Source organism: Pristiophorus japonicus, chromosome 3 (assembly GCF_044704955.1).
Source record: "Pristiophorus japonicus isolate sPriJap1 chromosome 3, sPriJap1.hap1, whole genome shotgun sequence".
Classification (NCBI taxonomy): Eukaryota; Metazoa; Chordata; class Chondrichthyes; family Pristiophoridae; genus Pristiophorus; species Pristiophorus japonicus.
In genome coordinates this window covers 184750799-184768524 of record NC_091979.1, presented here as the reverse complement: position 1 = coordinate 184768524, position 17726 = coordinate 184750799, and the positions used below count along the sequence as shown (strand labels likewise).

General features: G+C 45.8%; 1 protein-coding gene across 4 annotated transcripts in view; it reads right to left on the bottom strand.

Annotated features, from left to right (window-relative positions):
* Positions 1-17726, bottom strand: part of raph1a (Ras association (RalGDS/AF-6) and pleckstrin homology domains 1a) — a 342525-nt gene that overhangs the window by 261645 nt on the left and 63154 nt on the right. For 3 of the 4 annotated variants that reach the window (XM_070876083.1, XM_070876086.1, XM_070876087.1), the window contains exon 1: positions 14360-14387. The exons of the other annotated variant lie outside the window; for it this stretch is intronic. In XM_070876083.1, coding sequence (XP_070732184.1) covers positions 14360-14383 — 24 coding nt within the window. In that variant the 5' untranslated portion in view covers positions 14384-14387. Of the gene's footprint in view, positions 1-14359; positions 14388-17726 lie in introns of those variants that run through there. 4 annotated transcript variants of the gene reach the window in all.

Genomic DNA, 17726 nt, shown 5'->3' with positions numbered 1-17726 from the left:
CCAGACCTGCAGCCGAGAAGCGTCAGGAGGACTGCTTTGTCAGTTGAAATGAAGGTTACAGCTGCACTTTCATTTTATGCCTCCAGATCATTTCAAGCTACAACTGGGATCTGTGCACCATTTCAACATGCAACACATGTCTCCATTCGCCGGGTCACAGCTGCACTGTATGCACGGAGGAATGACTTCATCAAGTTCCCCATGACCGCCCAAGCAATCCATGACAGGGCTGTGGGCTTCAAGGATTGCTGGCTTCCCAAAAAGGTACAGGACTGCATTGATTGTACTCACATCGCCTTGCGAGCAGATTTGGAGGATTCTGGGATGTACAGGAACAGAAAAGGCTTCCACTCCATTAATGTGCAGCTCGTGTGTGACAACATGCATCGCATGTTGGTCGATGCAAGATACCCTGGCAGCACCCATGATGTGTTCATCTTCCGCGACAGCGTTATATCTGCCATGTTTGAGCAGCAGCCAGCAGGGCAGAGCTGGGTCCTCTGGGAGACAAAGGGTATGGCCTTGCCACCTGGCTCATGATGCCCCTACGTGTAATCCGGACGGAAGCTGACCATCAATGCAACATGTCGCATATTGCGACGTGCAGCATCAGTGAGAGGACCATTGGCATACTGAAACAGCGTTTCCGATGCCTGGACCATTCCGAAGGCTACTTGCTGTACTCCCGAGATGGTCGGTCAGTTCATTGTTGTGTGCTGCATGTTACATAACTTAGCCATCATGAGGCAGCAGCACTTGGCAGTGGAAGACCCATCTGTGGTGGTGAGGCAGGAGGCAACAACGACATGCAAGTGCCTGAGGCCGGAGCACAACAGTGGAGGAGGGCAGGCCATCGTGCCCCTTTAACGATTGCTCGAGCCTTGCGCCAGCAGCTCATCCATGAATGCTTTACTGATGCCCGAGGGCTCAGCGACAACTATTCCACATGGACATGTTTATTGTTTGGAGCTGTTCCGTAATGTTGTGTTAATGGAACACGATTCAGTTTTTAATGTAAATATATTTTATTCAAATGTTTACAATGTACTTAAATTATTCTTGTATCAAACTTTACTTTAATATGATTCTTTAAGATCACTTAAAAACTTAGAAATTTACATAACTTACAAAACTTTTAATTTGAGAACAGTTACAACAGTAACAATAACAGCAAAAAAGGCTGCACCCATCTCTCATCCCCCTTAGTGCAAGACCAATCGCCCGCTACGCTTGGTCTTGGACTGCCCACCGCCGCCGCCCGCAGGCGGTGGCAGTGATTTTGGGCTTGGCACCAAGCTTATTCCTTCTAACATCTCGGGTACTGAGCACCTCGTGACGTTGGGGGGCGTCTGCATCAGGCAGCCAGTTGGAGGGCCCGGCTTGGGGCTTTTCAGAGGCTGGTGTGGGGATTGCAGTGGGAGTGGCAGTTGATTCTGTCAATGGGCGCAGGGTCTGGGCGTGTTCCCTTATTGCAGCAGCTAACTTCAACATGCCATCCCTCATGCACCCTGCAACATTCCCTCCCTAATGGCCAGTGACATGGTTTGCACTACCTCCGACATTCCCTCCCTCATGGCCACCATTCCCTCACTGATGGTCCTGGGTATAGTTCCCATTTCGCGCGAGAGAGAGAGAGAAGAGAGAGAGAGAGAGAGAGAGAGAGAGAGAGAGAGAGAAAGTGTTGCTACTTCTCCAGACAGTCCCGCTACCTCATCACTCACTCCACTGATGGGCCCAGGAGTGATCGGGTAAGGTCAATGCTCTCCGCATTCAATGACATCATCTGAACCACATCAGTTACATCCTGCATCTCAGGAGAGCGTGGATGAGCTCTCCTTCCCCTCACCCTGGGGCTGCCTCGCTGCACCCCAACAATGGAACCCGTAGCCTCGGAAGGTGCGAAACCATGGAAAGTCCCACCTCCACTCAAACCACTAGTCAGAGAAGGTGGTGACAACTCTATGAGCGGCACCTCCTCCATATTCAGTACAACAGTGGGTGCTTCATCCAGCTCCATCCCCTCCCCATCCATGGATGGATTGGAAGTTCTCTTCAGGCTCGTCCGCTTCTGAATCTTCTTCTGCATCTTCAGGATTGGCGTCAAATGGTTAGCAGCAGAGGAGGGGGTAGGATGGGTGGCATGAGTAGGCTCACACATCGCAGGCCAGGCAGCAGATTGATTTGAAGGGCCACGATGAATTTGCAGGACTTACCCTCTCCCTCGAGTGTGGGCCCAGCTTGTGCAGTACTGATTGATGGGTCCTGCCTGGAGAAAAACAAAGCAGCAACCCAAGGGTGTTAGTGGGTGCAGATTTGCCGGGCCTCCTCCTATTCGAGTTCTTTCCCTTTTGTTGTGGGCCAATTTTTCCTCTGCAAAGATGAAAATGCAACTTTTTAAAGAGGGTGTCTTTCTGCTGGTTGGGGCATACATATACAGCTGGTCACATTTACAATTCCATTGAATAAATGGAAATATTACTTACACTAACTACTTGACCAAGGCCCTGCCATTTCTTTTTACACTGGCTTCCAGATCTCTTGGTGTTCACTGTTGCGCAGTAATCTTCTGCAACTTGGTTCCAGCGTTTCTTCATTCTTCATTTCTTTTGGTGGAACTTTTGTGTGACCTCTGCTGGTGTCCAGTTCCTGCTATCTGTGCTCAATCACAGTAACTAGTGTCTCCACTTCTTCCAGCAAGAAATTCTTGGTCCGCGTTGCATGTTGCACCGCTGCAGCTGCTCTCAAACATACATAGCACTCCTGCATGCAGCTGCGATTTTTCAACACACAGCACTCCTTCTGACACACACACATTGCTCTTTAAAAATGGGCGACTGCCAATTCTATAAGCTCTACTGCGCATACGTGGCCATTCAGTGATGTCAAGAACGTACGTTTTTTTTCTCCCCGCGCATGCGCAGAAGGCCTGGCTGCGTTTTTCGGCGCAGACCGCAGGCTCCACCCCCCGAGGTAACTAGACACGCTGCGCGGCACTGGATTACAGTAGAAACATTGGGAAAAGTTTGGACATGTTTTTCTGGCGCATTTCTGGACCTAAATAAGCGGCGTAACTCTGGCAATATGCCAGAAAACGGGCTTGGGGAAAATTGAGCCCTCTGTCTCCGTCGCATCCATTCTGACGATGCCATACTAGTGCCACTGTATACGTCTTCCTTTTTCCTCAACCGAGGATTCCCCTCCACTGTGGTTGACGTGGTTCTCGACACTCTTCGTTCTATTTCCTGCACTTCCTACTCTCACCCCTTCCTCTTCCTCCCAGAACTACGATTGGGTTCCCCTTGTCCACCTTTCACCACACCAACCTCCATGTTCAACGGATCATCCTCCGCCATTTCTGCCACCTCCAGTGTGATAATACCAACAAACACATCTTCTCCTCCCCTCTCAGGGACCATTCCCTCTGCGACACCCTGGTCCACCTCTTAATCACCCGCAGCAGCCCCTCCCCTTGGACCTTCCAGTGAAAGCAACACCTGCCCTTTTACCTCCTCCCTTCCTACTGTCCAGGGTCCCAAATACTCCTTCCAGGTGAAACAGTGATTTGTTTGTACTTCTTTCAATTTAGTATACTGTATTTGCTGCTCACAATGTGGTCTCCTCTACATTGGGGAGACCAAAAGCACATTAGGTGACCACTTTGCAGAATATCTCCGTTAAGTCTGTAAGCGTGACCGAGCTTCCGGTCGCTTGTCACTTGAATTCTCCACTCCATTCCCACTGTGATCTCTCCGTCCTCAGGCTCCTACACTGTTCCAATGAAGCTCAACTCAAGCTCAAGGAACACCACTTCATCTTTAATTTTAAGCACTTTATAGCCTTCTGGACTCAACAGAGTTCAACAATTTCAGACTGTAACCTCTGCCCATATTTTTCCCCCCTTTTTTAAAAAAAAACAACTGCCCCCCCACCCCTTTATTTCTCTTTCCCATGGCAGCTGGTGATGATTCTGTCATTCACATCCCATCTAGACTCATCTTGTGTTTCTTAACTTGTTCCATTACCATCTCATTTTTGCCCATCATCCCTTTTGTCTCAATCTCTTCTGCCTTCCACCCTATCCTCTTGTTCTTTCCTCCCCTCCCCCTTTCACTGCCCCTGCACTTCCTTAAGAATGTTACACCTCAAACTTTTCCAGTTCTGACAAAGGGTCACAGGCCTGAAACGTTAACTCTCTCTCTCCACAGATGCTGCTTGACCTGCTGAGACTTCAAGCATTTTCTATTTCTATATTAGCGTGGACAATGTTACTGAGGTAGAAGTAGGCGGTGTTTATGAGGGAGAGGGTATGGGTCAGAAATGGGGTCAAATAGGACACCAACTCTGAAAATAGTCTGGCTGAGCCCAAGACAATGGCCAAGGAGGGGGATGGAATTGCTGTCAGGGTTATGGAGTTTGTGGCAGGGACTGAAGACAATGGCTTCAGTAATCCCAATGTTTAGTGGGAGAAAGCTGCGACTCATCCAAGATCGGATGTTGGAAAATCAGTCTGATAACACAGGTAGTGCCATGGGATCAAGACAGGTGGTGGAGAGAGAGAGAGAGAGAGAGAGAGCTGGATGGCTTCAGCGTACATGTGGAAACTGACCCCATGTCTGCAGATGGTACCACCAGCACTAAGATGAGGAAGAGGAAGGGACTAACAATATAGGACCAGAGATAACTGTGTAAGAGCGGGAAGAGAAGCCATTGCTGCAGATGCTCTGGCTATGATCACATAGTTGAGAGGAACCAAAACAAGGGCAGTCTCATTGAGCTGGACTTTGGAAGAGAGGCATTGGAGAAAGATGGCGAGGCAGACCATAAGAACATAAGAAATAGGAGCAGGAGGAGGCCATATAGCCGCTCGAGCCTGCTCCACCATTTAATACGATCATGGCTGATCCGATCATGGACTCAGGTCCACTTCCCTACCCATTCTCCATAACCTCTTATTCCCTTTTCGTTTAAGAAACTGTATCTCTGTCTTAAATTTAAATTCAATGTCCCAGCTTCCACAGCTCTCCGAGGAAGGGAATTCCATAGATCCACAACCCTCAGAAGAAATTTCTCCTCATTTCAGTTTTAAAGTTCTAAGATCATGCCCTCTAGTTCTAGTCTCCCCTATCGGTGGAAACATCTCTGCATCCACCTTGTCAAGCCCCCTCATAATCTTATACGTTTCGATAAGATTATTATGTCCTTAGATGCTCTGATAATGACTCCATGAGGCAATGTGTTGTACTTGAACTGTAGTGACCTTAGTCCTTTATTAATAACTCCAGAGTGAGGATCACATCTGGTGACCTGCCTTTTATACTAGGCCAGGCACACCTGTACAGGTAACCTACTGCTATGCCCAAGTCTCCCATTGCTATGCCTTCTGTTGGCACACCTTGGGATAGTACAAACAGTAGCCATGTAGGATACATGACAAAGATCACCTCTCATTCTTCTGAATTCCAATGAGTAGAGGTCCAACCTACTCAACCTTTCCTCAGAAGTCAACCCTCTCATCTCTGGAATCAACCTCGTGAACCTTCTCTGAACTGCCTCCATTTCGTAAATATGGAAACCAAAACTGCATACAGTATTCCAGTTGTGGTCTCACCAACATCCTGTATAATTGAAGCAAGACTTGCCTGCTTTTATACTCCATCCCCTTTGTAATAAAGGCCAAAATTCCATTGGCCTTCCTGATCACTTGCTACACCTGCATACTAACCTTTTGTGTTTCATGCACAAGTACCCCCAGGTCCCGCTGTACTGCAGCACTTTGCAATCTTTCTCCATTTAAATAATAACTTGCTCTTTGATGTTTTTTCTGCCAAAGTGCATGATCTCACACTTTCCAACATTATACTCCATCTGCCAAATTTTTGCCCACTCACTTAGCCTGTCTATGTCCTTTTGCAGGTTTTCTGTGTTGCCCTCACACTTTGTTTTTCCTCCCATCTTTGTATCGTCGGCAAACTTGGCTACGTTACACTCGTCCCTTCCTCGAAGTCGTTAATATAGATTGTAAATAGTTGGGATCGCGGCACCCCACTGGTTACTGATTGGTTCATTCTCGGGTTGGCATTTATCTCTACTGTTTTCGGTTCGTTAGCCAATCCTCCATCCATGCTAATATATTACCCCAACCCTGTAAACTTTTATTTTGTGCAGTAACCTTTTTTTATGTGGCACCTTGTCAAATGCCTCTAGAAGTCCAAATACACCACATCCACTGGTTCCCCTTTATCCACCCTATTCACTGCATCCTCAAAGAATTCTAGCAAATTTGTCAAACATGACTTCCCCTTCATAAATCTATGCTGACTCTGCCTGACCGAATTTTGCTTTTCCAAATGTCCTGCTACTGCTTCTTTAATAATGGACTCCAACATTTTCCCAACCACAGATGTTAGGCTAATTGGTCTATAGTTTCCTGCTTTTTGTCTGCCTCCTTTTTTTTAAAAAAAAATAGGGGCGTTACATTTGCAGTTTTTCAATCTGCTGGTATCTCCCCAGAATCCAGAGAATTTTGGTAAATTACAATCAATGCATCCACTATCCCTGCCGCTACTTCTCAAGACCCTAGGATGCAAGCCATCAAGTCCAGGGGATTTATCCACCTTTAGTCCCATTATCTTACTGAGTACCATCTCCTTAGTAATTGTGATAAGTTCCTCCACCACCATCACCTCCCCCCCCACCCCCCATAGCCCCCTTGACTATCCACTGTTGGAAATTATTAGTATCCTCTACCGTAAAGACTGATACAAAACATTTATTCAGAGTTTCTGCAATCTCCATGTTCCCCATTACCCTAATTCCCCGGTCTCGTCCTCTCAGGGACCTACATTTACTCTAGCCACTCTTTTCCTTTTTATATACCTATAGAAACTCTTGCTGTTTTTATATTTCGTGCTAGTTTACTTTCATAGCCTATCGTCCCTTAATTGGATACAGTCCTTTATTTCTTTAGTTAGCCACGGATGGCTATCTTTTCTCTTACACCCTTTCCTCCTCACTGGAATATATTTTTCTTGAGTAGAACCATGTCAAAGTAGAACTGTTTTGATGTGGTTAAGAAACTGCTTGATCTGCAAAAGGAAAAGTGTCTTTTAACTCAAGATTTGTGGCTGGATTTCAGCTTTCAACATGACCTAGCTTTCATGTAGAGAACAAATAGGAATTCAAATTTATACACAACCAACCAAATTTGTGTTTACAAGACAAATCTTTGGAGCTTTAAATTCAGGTACCCAATTGCATAATTTTCATGTCCATGAACAAACAGCAGAGCTCACAAGGCAATCCTGGAGATCAATTGCTATTTGCATAAGAGAACCCTTAGGTGTGACAGACAAGTCAAGATGGACCACGCTTGGAAATGGACAACCAAGATTCCAGTTTCTGAACTCAACTCAATGACCTCTACTGAAAAATGCCAGCTGTAGGAGTAAGCGCCATCAGAAAACAGGAGAAAACTGGGGAAAAACACACATTCGCCAATGTTTAGACACAATATGTGAGGATAGTGTGTTTGAAATCAGGTTGCTGTTAATACTTACCGGACACCAATAAGTGCTTCCAGTTGGATGTTTTTAATGCTACTTTCAATCGCAGCGTGTGGAGGTGCGTCGCTGAGTCGGGAGCAGCGTCGAGGAGGTGCGTGGAGAGGCGTGAGTTCCGGGGTCGGCAAGAGGCCTACAAAAGGCCCAACACGGCGGCAGTCGGGAGCAGCTGAGGCGTGAGTTCCGGGGTCGGCGAGAGGCCTATAAAGGCGGAGCCTGTGCAGCTACAGGGAGAAGGCAAAAAAGTAGTAGAAAGAAACAGAAAGGTGACGTCACAGCCAAGGGGGTAAGTGATTGGCGAGTAGTTTTTCTTTTTTCTCTTCTATAACAGTGAGTAAACTTTAGCATTGTTGTTGCCTAAGGGTTAAGTCATGGCAGGAGAGCTCGGTCACGTGATATGCTCCTCCTGTACCATGTAGGAACTCGGGGACGCCTCCAGTGTCCCTGACGACTACGGGTGCGGGAAGTGTATCCGCCTCCAGCTCCTGACAGACCGTGTTGCGGAGTTGGAGCTGAGGGTTGATTCACTCTGGAGCATCCACGATGCTGAGAATGACGTGAATAGCACGTTTAGTGAGTTGGTCATACCGCAGGTGAAGGGTCCACAGCCAGCTAGGGAATGGAAGACCAGCAGGAAGAACAGTGCAAGGAAGGTAGTGCAGGGGTCCCCTGCGGCCATCCCCCTGCAAAACAGATACACCGTTCTGAGTACTGTTGAGGGGGATGACTCATCAGGGGAGGGCAGCAGCAGCCAAGTTCATGGCACCGTGGCTGGCCTTGCTGCACAGGAGGGCAGGAAAAAGAGTGGGAGAGCGATAGTGATAGGGGATTCGAATGTAAGGGGAATAGATAGGCGTTTCTGCGGCCGCAACCGAGACTCCAGGATGGTATGTTGCCTCCCTGGTGCAAGGGTCAAGGATGTCTCGGAGCGGGTGCTGGACATTCTGAAAAGGGAGGGTGAACAGCCAGTTGTCATGGTGCACATTGGTACCAACGATATAGGTAAAAAAAACGGATGAGGTCCTACGAGATGAATTTAAGGAGCTAGGAGCTAAATTAAAACGTAGCACCTCAAAAGTAGTAATCTCAGGATTGCTACCAGTGCCACGTGCTAGTCAGAGTAGGAATCGCAGGATAGCTCAGAAGAATACGTGGCTTGAGCAGTGGTGCAGCAGGGAGGGATTCAAATTCCTGGGGCATTGGAACCAGTTCTGGGGGAGGTGAGACCAGTACAAACCGGACAGTCTGCACCTGGGCAGGACCGGAACGAATGTCCTAGGGGGAGCGTTTGCTAGTGCTGTTGGGGAGGAGTTAAACTAATGTGGCAGGGGGATGGGAACCAATGCAGGGAGACAGAGGGAAACAAAAAAGGAGACAAAAGCAAAAGACAGAAAGGAGATGAGTAAAGGTGGAGGGCAGAAAAACCCAAGGCAAAAAACAAAAAGGGCCACTGAATGTAAAGGGGCTGCAGGAGGGGTCAAAACTAAAAAGCATGGATTAAAAACTAGTATTAAAACACTACTTAAACACACGCAGCATTCGAAATAAAGTAAATGAGTTGACGGCACAAATCATTACAAATGGGTATGATTTGGTGGCCATTACAGAAACGTGGTTGCAGGGTGGCCAAGACTGGGAATTAAACATACAGGGGTATCTGACGATTCGGAAAGATAGACAAGAAAGGAAAGGAGGTGGGGTAGCTCTGTTAATAAAGGATGATATCAGGGCAGTTGTGAGAGACGATATTGGCTCGAATGAACAAAATGTTGAATCATTGTGGGTGGAGATTAGAGATAGTAAGGGGAAAAAGTCACTGGTGGGCATAATTTATAGGCCCCCAAATAATAACTTCACGGTGGGGCGGGCAATAATCAAGGAAATAATGGAGGCATGTGAAAAAGGAACGGCAGTAATCATGGGGGATTTTAATCTACATATCGATTGGTCAAATCAAATCGCACGAGGTAGCCTGGAGGAGGAATTCATAGAATGCATTCGGGATTGTTTCTTAGAACAGTATGTTACAGAACCTTCAAGGGAGCAAGCTAACTTAGATCTGGTCCTGTGTAATGAGACAGGAATAATAAACGATCTCCTAGTAAAAGATCCTCTCGGAATGAGTGATCACAGTATGGTTGAATTTGTAATACAGATTTAGGCTGAGGAAATAGTGTCTCAAACGAGCATACTATGCTTAAACAAAGGGGACTACAGTGGGATGAGGGCAGAGTTGGCTAAAGTAGACTGGAAACACAGACTAAACGGTGGCACAATTGAGGAACAGTGGAGGACTTTTAAGGAGCTCTTTCATAGTGCTCAACAAAAATAGATTCCAATGAAAAAGAAGGGCGGTAAGAGAAGGGATAACCAGCCGTGGATAACCAGGGAAATTAAGGAGAGTATCAAGTTAAAAACCAATGCGTATAAGGTGGCCAAGGTTAGTGGGAAAATAGAAGATTGGGAAAATTTTAAACGACAGCAAAGAATGATTAAGAAAGCAATAAAGAAAAGAAAGATAGATTACGAAGGTAAACTTGCGCAAAACATTAAAAACGGGTAGTAAAAGCTTTTACAGATATATAAAACGGAAAAGAGTGACTAAAGTAAATGTTGGTCCCTTAGAAGATGAGAAGGGGAATTTAATAATGGGAAATGTGAAAATGGCTGAGACCTTAAACAATTATTTGGCTTCGGTCTTCACAGTGGAAGACACAGAAACCATGCCAGAAATTGCTGGTCACAGGAATGTGGGAAGGGAGGACCTGGAGAAAATCACTATCACTAGGGGGGGTAGTGCTGGACAGGCTAATGGGACTCAAGGTAGACAAGTCCCCTGGTCCTGATGAAATGCATCCCAGGGTATTAAAAGAGATGGCGGAAGTTATAGTAGATGCATTCGTTAAAATCTACCAAAATTCTCTGGACGCTGGGAAGGTACCAGCGGATTGGAAAGCAGCTAATGTAATGCCTCTGTTTAAAAAAGGGGGCAGACAAAAGGCAAGTAACTATAGGCCGGTTAGTTTTACATCTGTAGTGGGGAAAATGCTTGAAACTATTAAGGAAGAAATAGCGGGACATCTAGATAGGAATAGTGCAATCAAGCAGACGCAGCATGGATTCATGAAGGGGAAATCATGTTTAACTAATTTACTGGAATTCTTTGATATAACGAGCATGGTGGATAGAGGTGTACCGATGGATGTGGTGTATTTAGATTTTCAAAAGGCATTCGATAAGGTGCCACACAAAAGGTTACTGCAGAAGATAAAGGTACGCGAAGTCAGTGGAAATGTATTAGCATGGATAGAGAATTGGCTGGCTAACAGAAAGCAGAGAGTCGGGATAAATGGGTCCTTTTCGGGTTGGAAATTGGTGGTTAGTGGTGTGCCACAGGGATCGGTGCTGGGACCACAACTGTTTACAATATACATAGATGACCTGGAAGAGGGGACAGAGTGTAGTGTAACAAAATTTGCAGATGACAAAGATTAGTGGGAAAGCAGGTTGTGTAGAGGACAGAGAGGCTGCAAAGAGATTTAGATAGGTTAAGTGAATGGGCTAAGGTTTGGCAGATGAAATACAATGTCGGAAAGTGTGAGATCATCCACCTTGGGGGGAAAAAAAAAAGGGAATACTATTTGAATGGGGAGAAATTATAACATGCTGCAGTGCAGAGGGACCTGGGGGTCCTTGTGCATGAATCCCAAAAAGTTAGTTTGCAGGTGCAGCAGGTAATCAGGAAGGCGAATGGAATGTTGGCCTTCATTGCGAGAGGGATGGAGTACAAAAGCAGGGAGGTCCTGCTGCAACTGTATAGGGTATTGGTGAGGCCGCACCTGGAGTACTGCGTGCAGTTTTGGTCGCCTTACTTAAGGAAGGATATACTGGCTTTGGAGGGGGTAGAGAGACAATTCACTAGGTTGATTCCGGAGATGAGGGGGTTACCTTAAGTTGATAGATTGAGTAGACTGGGTCTTTACTCGTTGGAGTTCAGAAGGTTGAGGGGTGATCTTATAGAAACATTTAAAATAATGAAAGGGATAGACAAGATAGAGGCAGAGAGGTTGTTTCCACTGGTCGGGGAGACTAGAACTAGGGGGCACAGCCTCAAAATACAGGGGAGCCAATTTAAAACCGAGTTGAGAAGGAATTTCTTCTCCCAGAGGGTTGTGAATCTGTGGAATTCTCTGCCCAAGGAAGCAGTTGAGGCTAGCTCATTGAATGTATTCAAGTCACAGATAGATAGATTTTTAACCAATAAGGGAATTAAGGGTTACGGGGAGCGGGCGGATAAATGGAGCTGAGTCCACAGCCAGATCAGCCATGATCTTGTTGAATGGCGGAGCAGGCTCGAGGGCCTACTCCTGTTCCTAATTCTTATGTTCTTATGTATTCCACAGGTTTACATCAGAAAGTCTCAAGCCTACTTTCATTTGCAAGATAACCCTGCCATGGTTAAACAGCTTAGAAGCAAAACTTGCAGTGTAATACAAGTTACTAACTATGGTACAGTAAGCTTGGCTCAAGCTGCCAATTAGGTTCTAAATATCTGGTAGCTGAGTAACAAATCTGGTTTTGACTGGACCACATCATACCTCCAATTGTTAGTGTAAATGACTGGACAATGTATCATTCAATCAACCTGCATCACATTTCCACGAGAGTTTCCTAACTCAACTGGACGAATGGAAACTCTCTGAAAAAGACTATACTGTATTTTAAAGTCAAAAATAGACAGAGCAGAAATGAGTGACCTAACAGACCGCACCCTTCCTGTCGGTCTCACTACTACATGGCGCCTTTCCCCATCACCCAATGCTGTCCTCCCTCACAGGAAATAACAGAATACTTGGCTCCCAAGCAGGATTTTACTCTAATGCAATGCCATTACCAACCTCAGCTATGAGCACTCTTCTACTGAATGAATGGAGCCAGTGAGGGAGGGAGGGAAGACAGACAATGACACGGATGCTATTTTTAGTTAACAAGTAAGGGATTCAGATAAAGCTGGCAAACTGAAAGTCACTGAATTGAAAGCAAAACTCAAGGTTTTCAGACAAGAGCTATTGACTCTTATTAGGAAAACTATATGGTATCATAACTAGTGTTTGCTGCATTTCAAACACTGGAATAAGGATTTTTCTAAATAAACACAATTATAATATCTCTCGTCAGATACACAAGCATAACTTTTTTTTTGCGGGGGTGGGGGAGGGGGGGGGGGGGGGGAAGACGGACGGAAAGGCCATTATGAAACCTTTTAAAATTATAAGTCAACCTGCAAAGCAGAGAAAAATGGGTGCTAATCCTTCCATAATGAAGAGCACTGTCCCCAAACTTCCTGTGCCTGCATGTGAATAGGGTGCAATATAAATTTCCTGCAAATTAATGTCAGAGGGCTTTGCACCCAGATTTCCTCTACTGGTACTGGGTGTAGTTCAGGGGCAAACTGCCCAACAACCAGGGGCTACTGATTCCAGAGCAGTTGTCAAGATAGCCTTGACTTTTTGAATAACAGTTTTCTTGCTTCAGGAATTATGTCACAATGGGGTCATGTTTCAGCCTGAGTTGTTCCTATTTTTTTGGAGCAACTAGTTTAGAATGGAGTAACTTAGAAATTGCAATTTTCAGCATTTAGTTTGCTCCAGTTCTAGTGAGTTAGAACAGTTTCATTTTAGAACAGATTTTTTTTTCCCCCAAAAGAGGGCGTGTCCGGCCACTTAAGCCTGCTTTGCAAGTTTAGGCAGCGAAAACTTACTCCAAACTAACTTAGAATGGAGTAAGTGTAGATTTTTGTACGCTCAGAGAGGGCAGGTGGAGGAGAGGAGAGGGAGGGGGAAGAGGAGACGGGGGGGAAGCCGACGACTTCAAACAGGGCCCGCCCCTAGCAAGGGCCCCGCCAAAGACTTGGGGGGGGGGAACCGGGCCTGAAGGAGGAGGGATGGGTAAAAGAGCCGGTGCTGGGGGGAGGGGGTGCAGGAGAGAGCCGAACCGGGAGCGGGAGCTGGGGGCGAGAGAGCCGGAGCAGAAGCTGAAGAGGATGGAGGCCCGAGTCCAATCTTTGCCGCCCCAATGAGCCCATTCGGCCAGGGCTAGGGGCGGTGTGCTTCGGGCCCCTCCCACACAGCCTCGGGTGCTTGGAGCTACTGCACTCGCACTCTAGCTATGCCAAGGATCTGGAATGTTCCAGCTGGTGAGGGGGGGGGGGGGGGGGAGGAAAGGAGAATACCAAGGTAAGTTTTAGACGCGGTTTTGAGCGCGGAAATCAGGCGTGGTTTGCAAGGCTGCGCCGTAATAGGCGCGGCCTGAAACTTGACCCCAATGTTGTTGCTCTTTTATGCTTGGTCATGGAGACAGTTTTTAGTTATGCGCCACCCTCCTTTTGTGAGGGCGGACTATTCGGAGACCAAGAGCAACAACCAGAAGCCATTTTAACAGAAGTGATTCGCCTGGGCCTGTACCGAGTCAGTAACAATCGTTTCCATGCCGCAGAGTAGAGACTCCCCCTCCCTGGCCATACACCTGCTCTATTCCCCCAGTAGAGAGAGAAATCTTATTCAAATCAGCAACCCTCTCAATTCTCACCAGCATTCTTCATACCCACACTTCCTATTCCTTCACCTACTGCTTGGAAGCATGGTGCTGCCCATTTACCAACTCCCTCCAAAATTAGATCAGCGGTTCATACAGATCGCAGCCTGGTGTGCTGCCATCCCAGCCATGGCACAGCAGTAAAAATTCATTCACAGGGGACAGCATTTTTAAATTAACAAGACGACCAACAGCTTCTGACTTACATTAAATTGCTTTCCACATGTCATCGAAAGGTATTGAGGAAAATCGTGTTCCATTTCCTGCAAAAAGATAGCCGACACTTCAGTGGTGCTGCTGCCTTTAAGACCTGAATTGCTCTTGACCTTCCTGTTCCTGCGCTCAATAGATTGCCTTCAGCAGCACCCAACATCTGCCCTATTCATGGTCATTAGGACCAATAGGAATTCCCAGATTGTTTCCAGTCAGCACTGGCAAATGGAAATCGGTCCTTATTACACAAATCAAGATAAGTTTGATGTCACTTCCCTTCTTTTGGCACTTTTACTGTAGTGCTTGTTTCGTTTAGATCGTTAGAGAGCTCCATCCATGCACCAGATTTCCAAGATTACATTGCTGAAACTTGAAAATGTGAGTCGATGATTCTTTTACCAGGATAAATGAACCTGTTTTGCAATGTAAATGCAGGAACTTGCCGCATTCCTTGCTACAATGATCCGAACTAAATAAAGTATCCATCACTCTACTCCCCAAGTATTAAACTCATGGCCCCTGGCATTTGAACCCTATATGCATAATGGGTAATTGCCTCAAGAACAAATATCATCTCTTCTTTAAACCCCCAATTGTCACATCTGTTCTTTCCACATAACACAGGCGACAACAGCAAATTGATCAACATCAGTACCTGGCAAAAGATCTCAGCTATAAATAGATGTTCTCAGGTGAAGATCATCCGCTGCAGAACAGTATGGGGAAATGGTTCTTTTTAAATTTGACATTTTGAATGCAAGCTGTGTGCCTGCATTTCCCTTTAAGGCTTACCATATCTCCAATTAGAAACTTCTTGTCCAACATTTAGAGCACCATCTTCCGACTACTTCGAGCGCCGGCAGTTACAGCAGACAACACGTCACTTCCCACCAAAATTGTAGACTAAACCTTGTTACAGCCTTGACAAACAGGAATTTAGAGAAAGGAGAATTCCATTCCAGCCAAAAAAAATATTTAATAAAAAAAGGATGAAAATAATTTAAACTTGTGGGAAGTCATGTGACCCAGGGGACTTTAGACCAAGTGTGTTTAGAGTCAGTATAGGATGTCACAGTAATGTAGTTTCACACAGCCAGATGCAATAGAAACTTGCCTGTTTGCAAATAAATTATTTCTATTCCAAAGATTGTTTTCAATTTTTTGTTGCGTGAGATTTGACTCCCATTTTCCTTATTCTAGAACAGAAGATCATGGCTGATCTTCTACCTCAACTCCACTTTCCTGCACTTTCCCCATATTCCTTGATTCCCTTAATATTCAAAAATGTAATGATCTCTGTCCTGAATATACTCAAAGACGGAGCATCCACTGCCCTCTGGGGTAGAGAATGCCAAGATTCACCAGCCTTTGAGTGAAGGAATTTCTCCTCATCTCAGTCCTAAATGGCCGACCCCTTATTGGACTCAATTTTGGCCAGGAGCTGCTCCATTTCTTTTTTGAAGTAACTTGATTTTTCTGCTGTTAACTTAAAAATCCCCATTTTGCACATTCAATTTGCACCAAAGTGAGTTAGTTACAAGTTTTTTTTTCTCAAAAGGGGGCATTACCAGCCACCTACGCCAGTTCTGTCCATTTAGGCAACTTTGGTGGGCTAATAATTACTCCAAATCTACTTAGGCCAGCGTATGTGGCCACTTCAGAAAACTCTTGCGGAGAGTTAAGAAATCAGCGCAGGCAGGTACATCGAAGGCCATTCGGCCTGGGATAGGGGTGGGAGGCCAGCCGAACTGAGTGTTCGGGCCTGGATGATTTCTATCAGTTCTCCTGCCCGCCCACCTGCCCCTCACCCTGGCCAAGTGAGTTTCAAAAGACTAAAATTTAATTTGGTCATTAAAGAAACTTAATGACTAAAGAATGTGAATAGGATCAAACAGCTATACAGGATATCATATGACAAACTTCACAAAGTTAATTTACGATACAACAGAAGCATTCATGAAAGCTTAAACTACAAAAATAAAAGTAGTAAAAAAGATAGTTGAATTAAATTGCCCTAATCTCTCAACTAATTTGAACAACTATTTGTTTGCAATGATTATACTAGATCGATCGCCACTCGACCAGGGCTTGGGACGGGTGGGCAGGAGAACTGATGGTGCTCCTGCCTGGATGATTTCTATCAGTTCTCCTGCCCACCCGCTCCAAGCCCTGGCCGAGTGGCCTCCTGGTGTGATTCAGAGATGATTAAAGCTTCAAATCAACTATCCCTACTCACGTCATTTGGCTGGCATTGGGTCCCACAGAGAGGCTGCAGCAAGACATGGAGAAGCTGGGGCGAGGAACTACGGCGCATGCGCGGACACCCCACTGCGCATGTGCAGACGTCTAGACACTGTTTTCGGCGCAGGACGCTGGCTCCATCCCCAACTTGGCTGGCCACGCTGCGCGACCACAGGAGGCCGGACAGCGGCCAAAGTGGAAAGAAATTTTTTCGACGCACTTCTGAACGAAGAAAAGCAGCGCATTTCCGGTAAGTGTGCCGAAAAAAGAGGTGGCCCAAAATTGAGCCCATCCTGAGACTGTGATCCCTGATTCTAGACTTCCCATCCTCCCTGCATCTACCCTGTCAAGCCCTGTAAAAATTTTGAATCTTTCAATGAGATCACCTCGCATTCTTTAAAACTCGAGAATATTGGCCCAGTATACTCAATCTTTCCTCCTAGGACAATTCCCCCCATCCCAGGAATCAGTCTGGTGAACCTTCGTTGCATTCCCGTGATGGCAAGTATATCCTTCCTTAGGTAAGGAGACCAAAACTGTACACAATACTCCAAGTATGGTCTCACCAGGGCTCTATAGAAATTGTAGTAAGTCGTCTTTACTCATACTCCAATCCTCTTGTAATAAAGGCCAACATACCATTTGCTTTCTTAATTGCTTGCTGTACCTGCATGTTAACTTTGTGAATCGTGTACAAGGACACCCAGGTCCCTCTGAACACCAACATTTCCCAATCTCTCACCATTTAAAAAATACTCCGCTTTTCTATTTTTCCTACCAAAGCTGCACGTGGAGGTGTCATTTCATGTATAGCATTTTGTCTTATTACTTCTCCTGTGCATTAAGCCAAGGAAAAGACGTATAAAACTGAGGGGATCGGGGAAAGAGATATGCGCAGGAACACCATTTAAACTGAAAGCATGTGCGCACGTGACAATCTAGTTTGTGTGTAAATCCTTGTTAATTTTGGGGGGGGGGGGGGGTGGGGGGGGGGGAGAAAGAGAGACTCCCTGTACAACCTTCCCCAATTTTCACATGGATAATTTAAGAAAACTGAAAATGAAAAAGCCTACTAAAAAAAATTCAAGTTCAGGAACATTTTGTGCACTCATGCCTTTG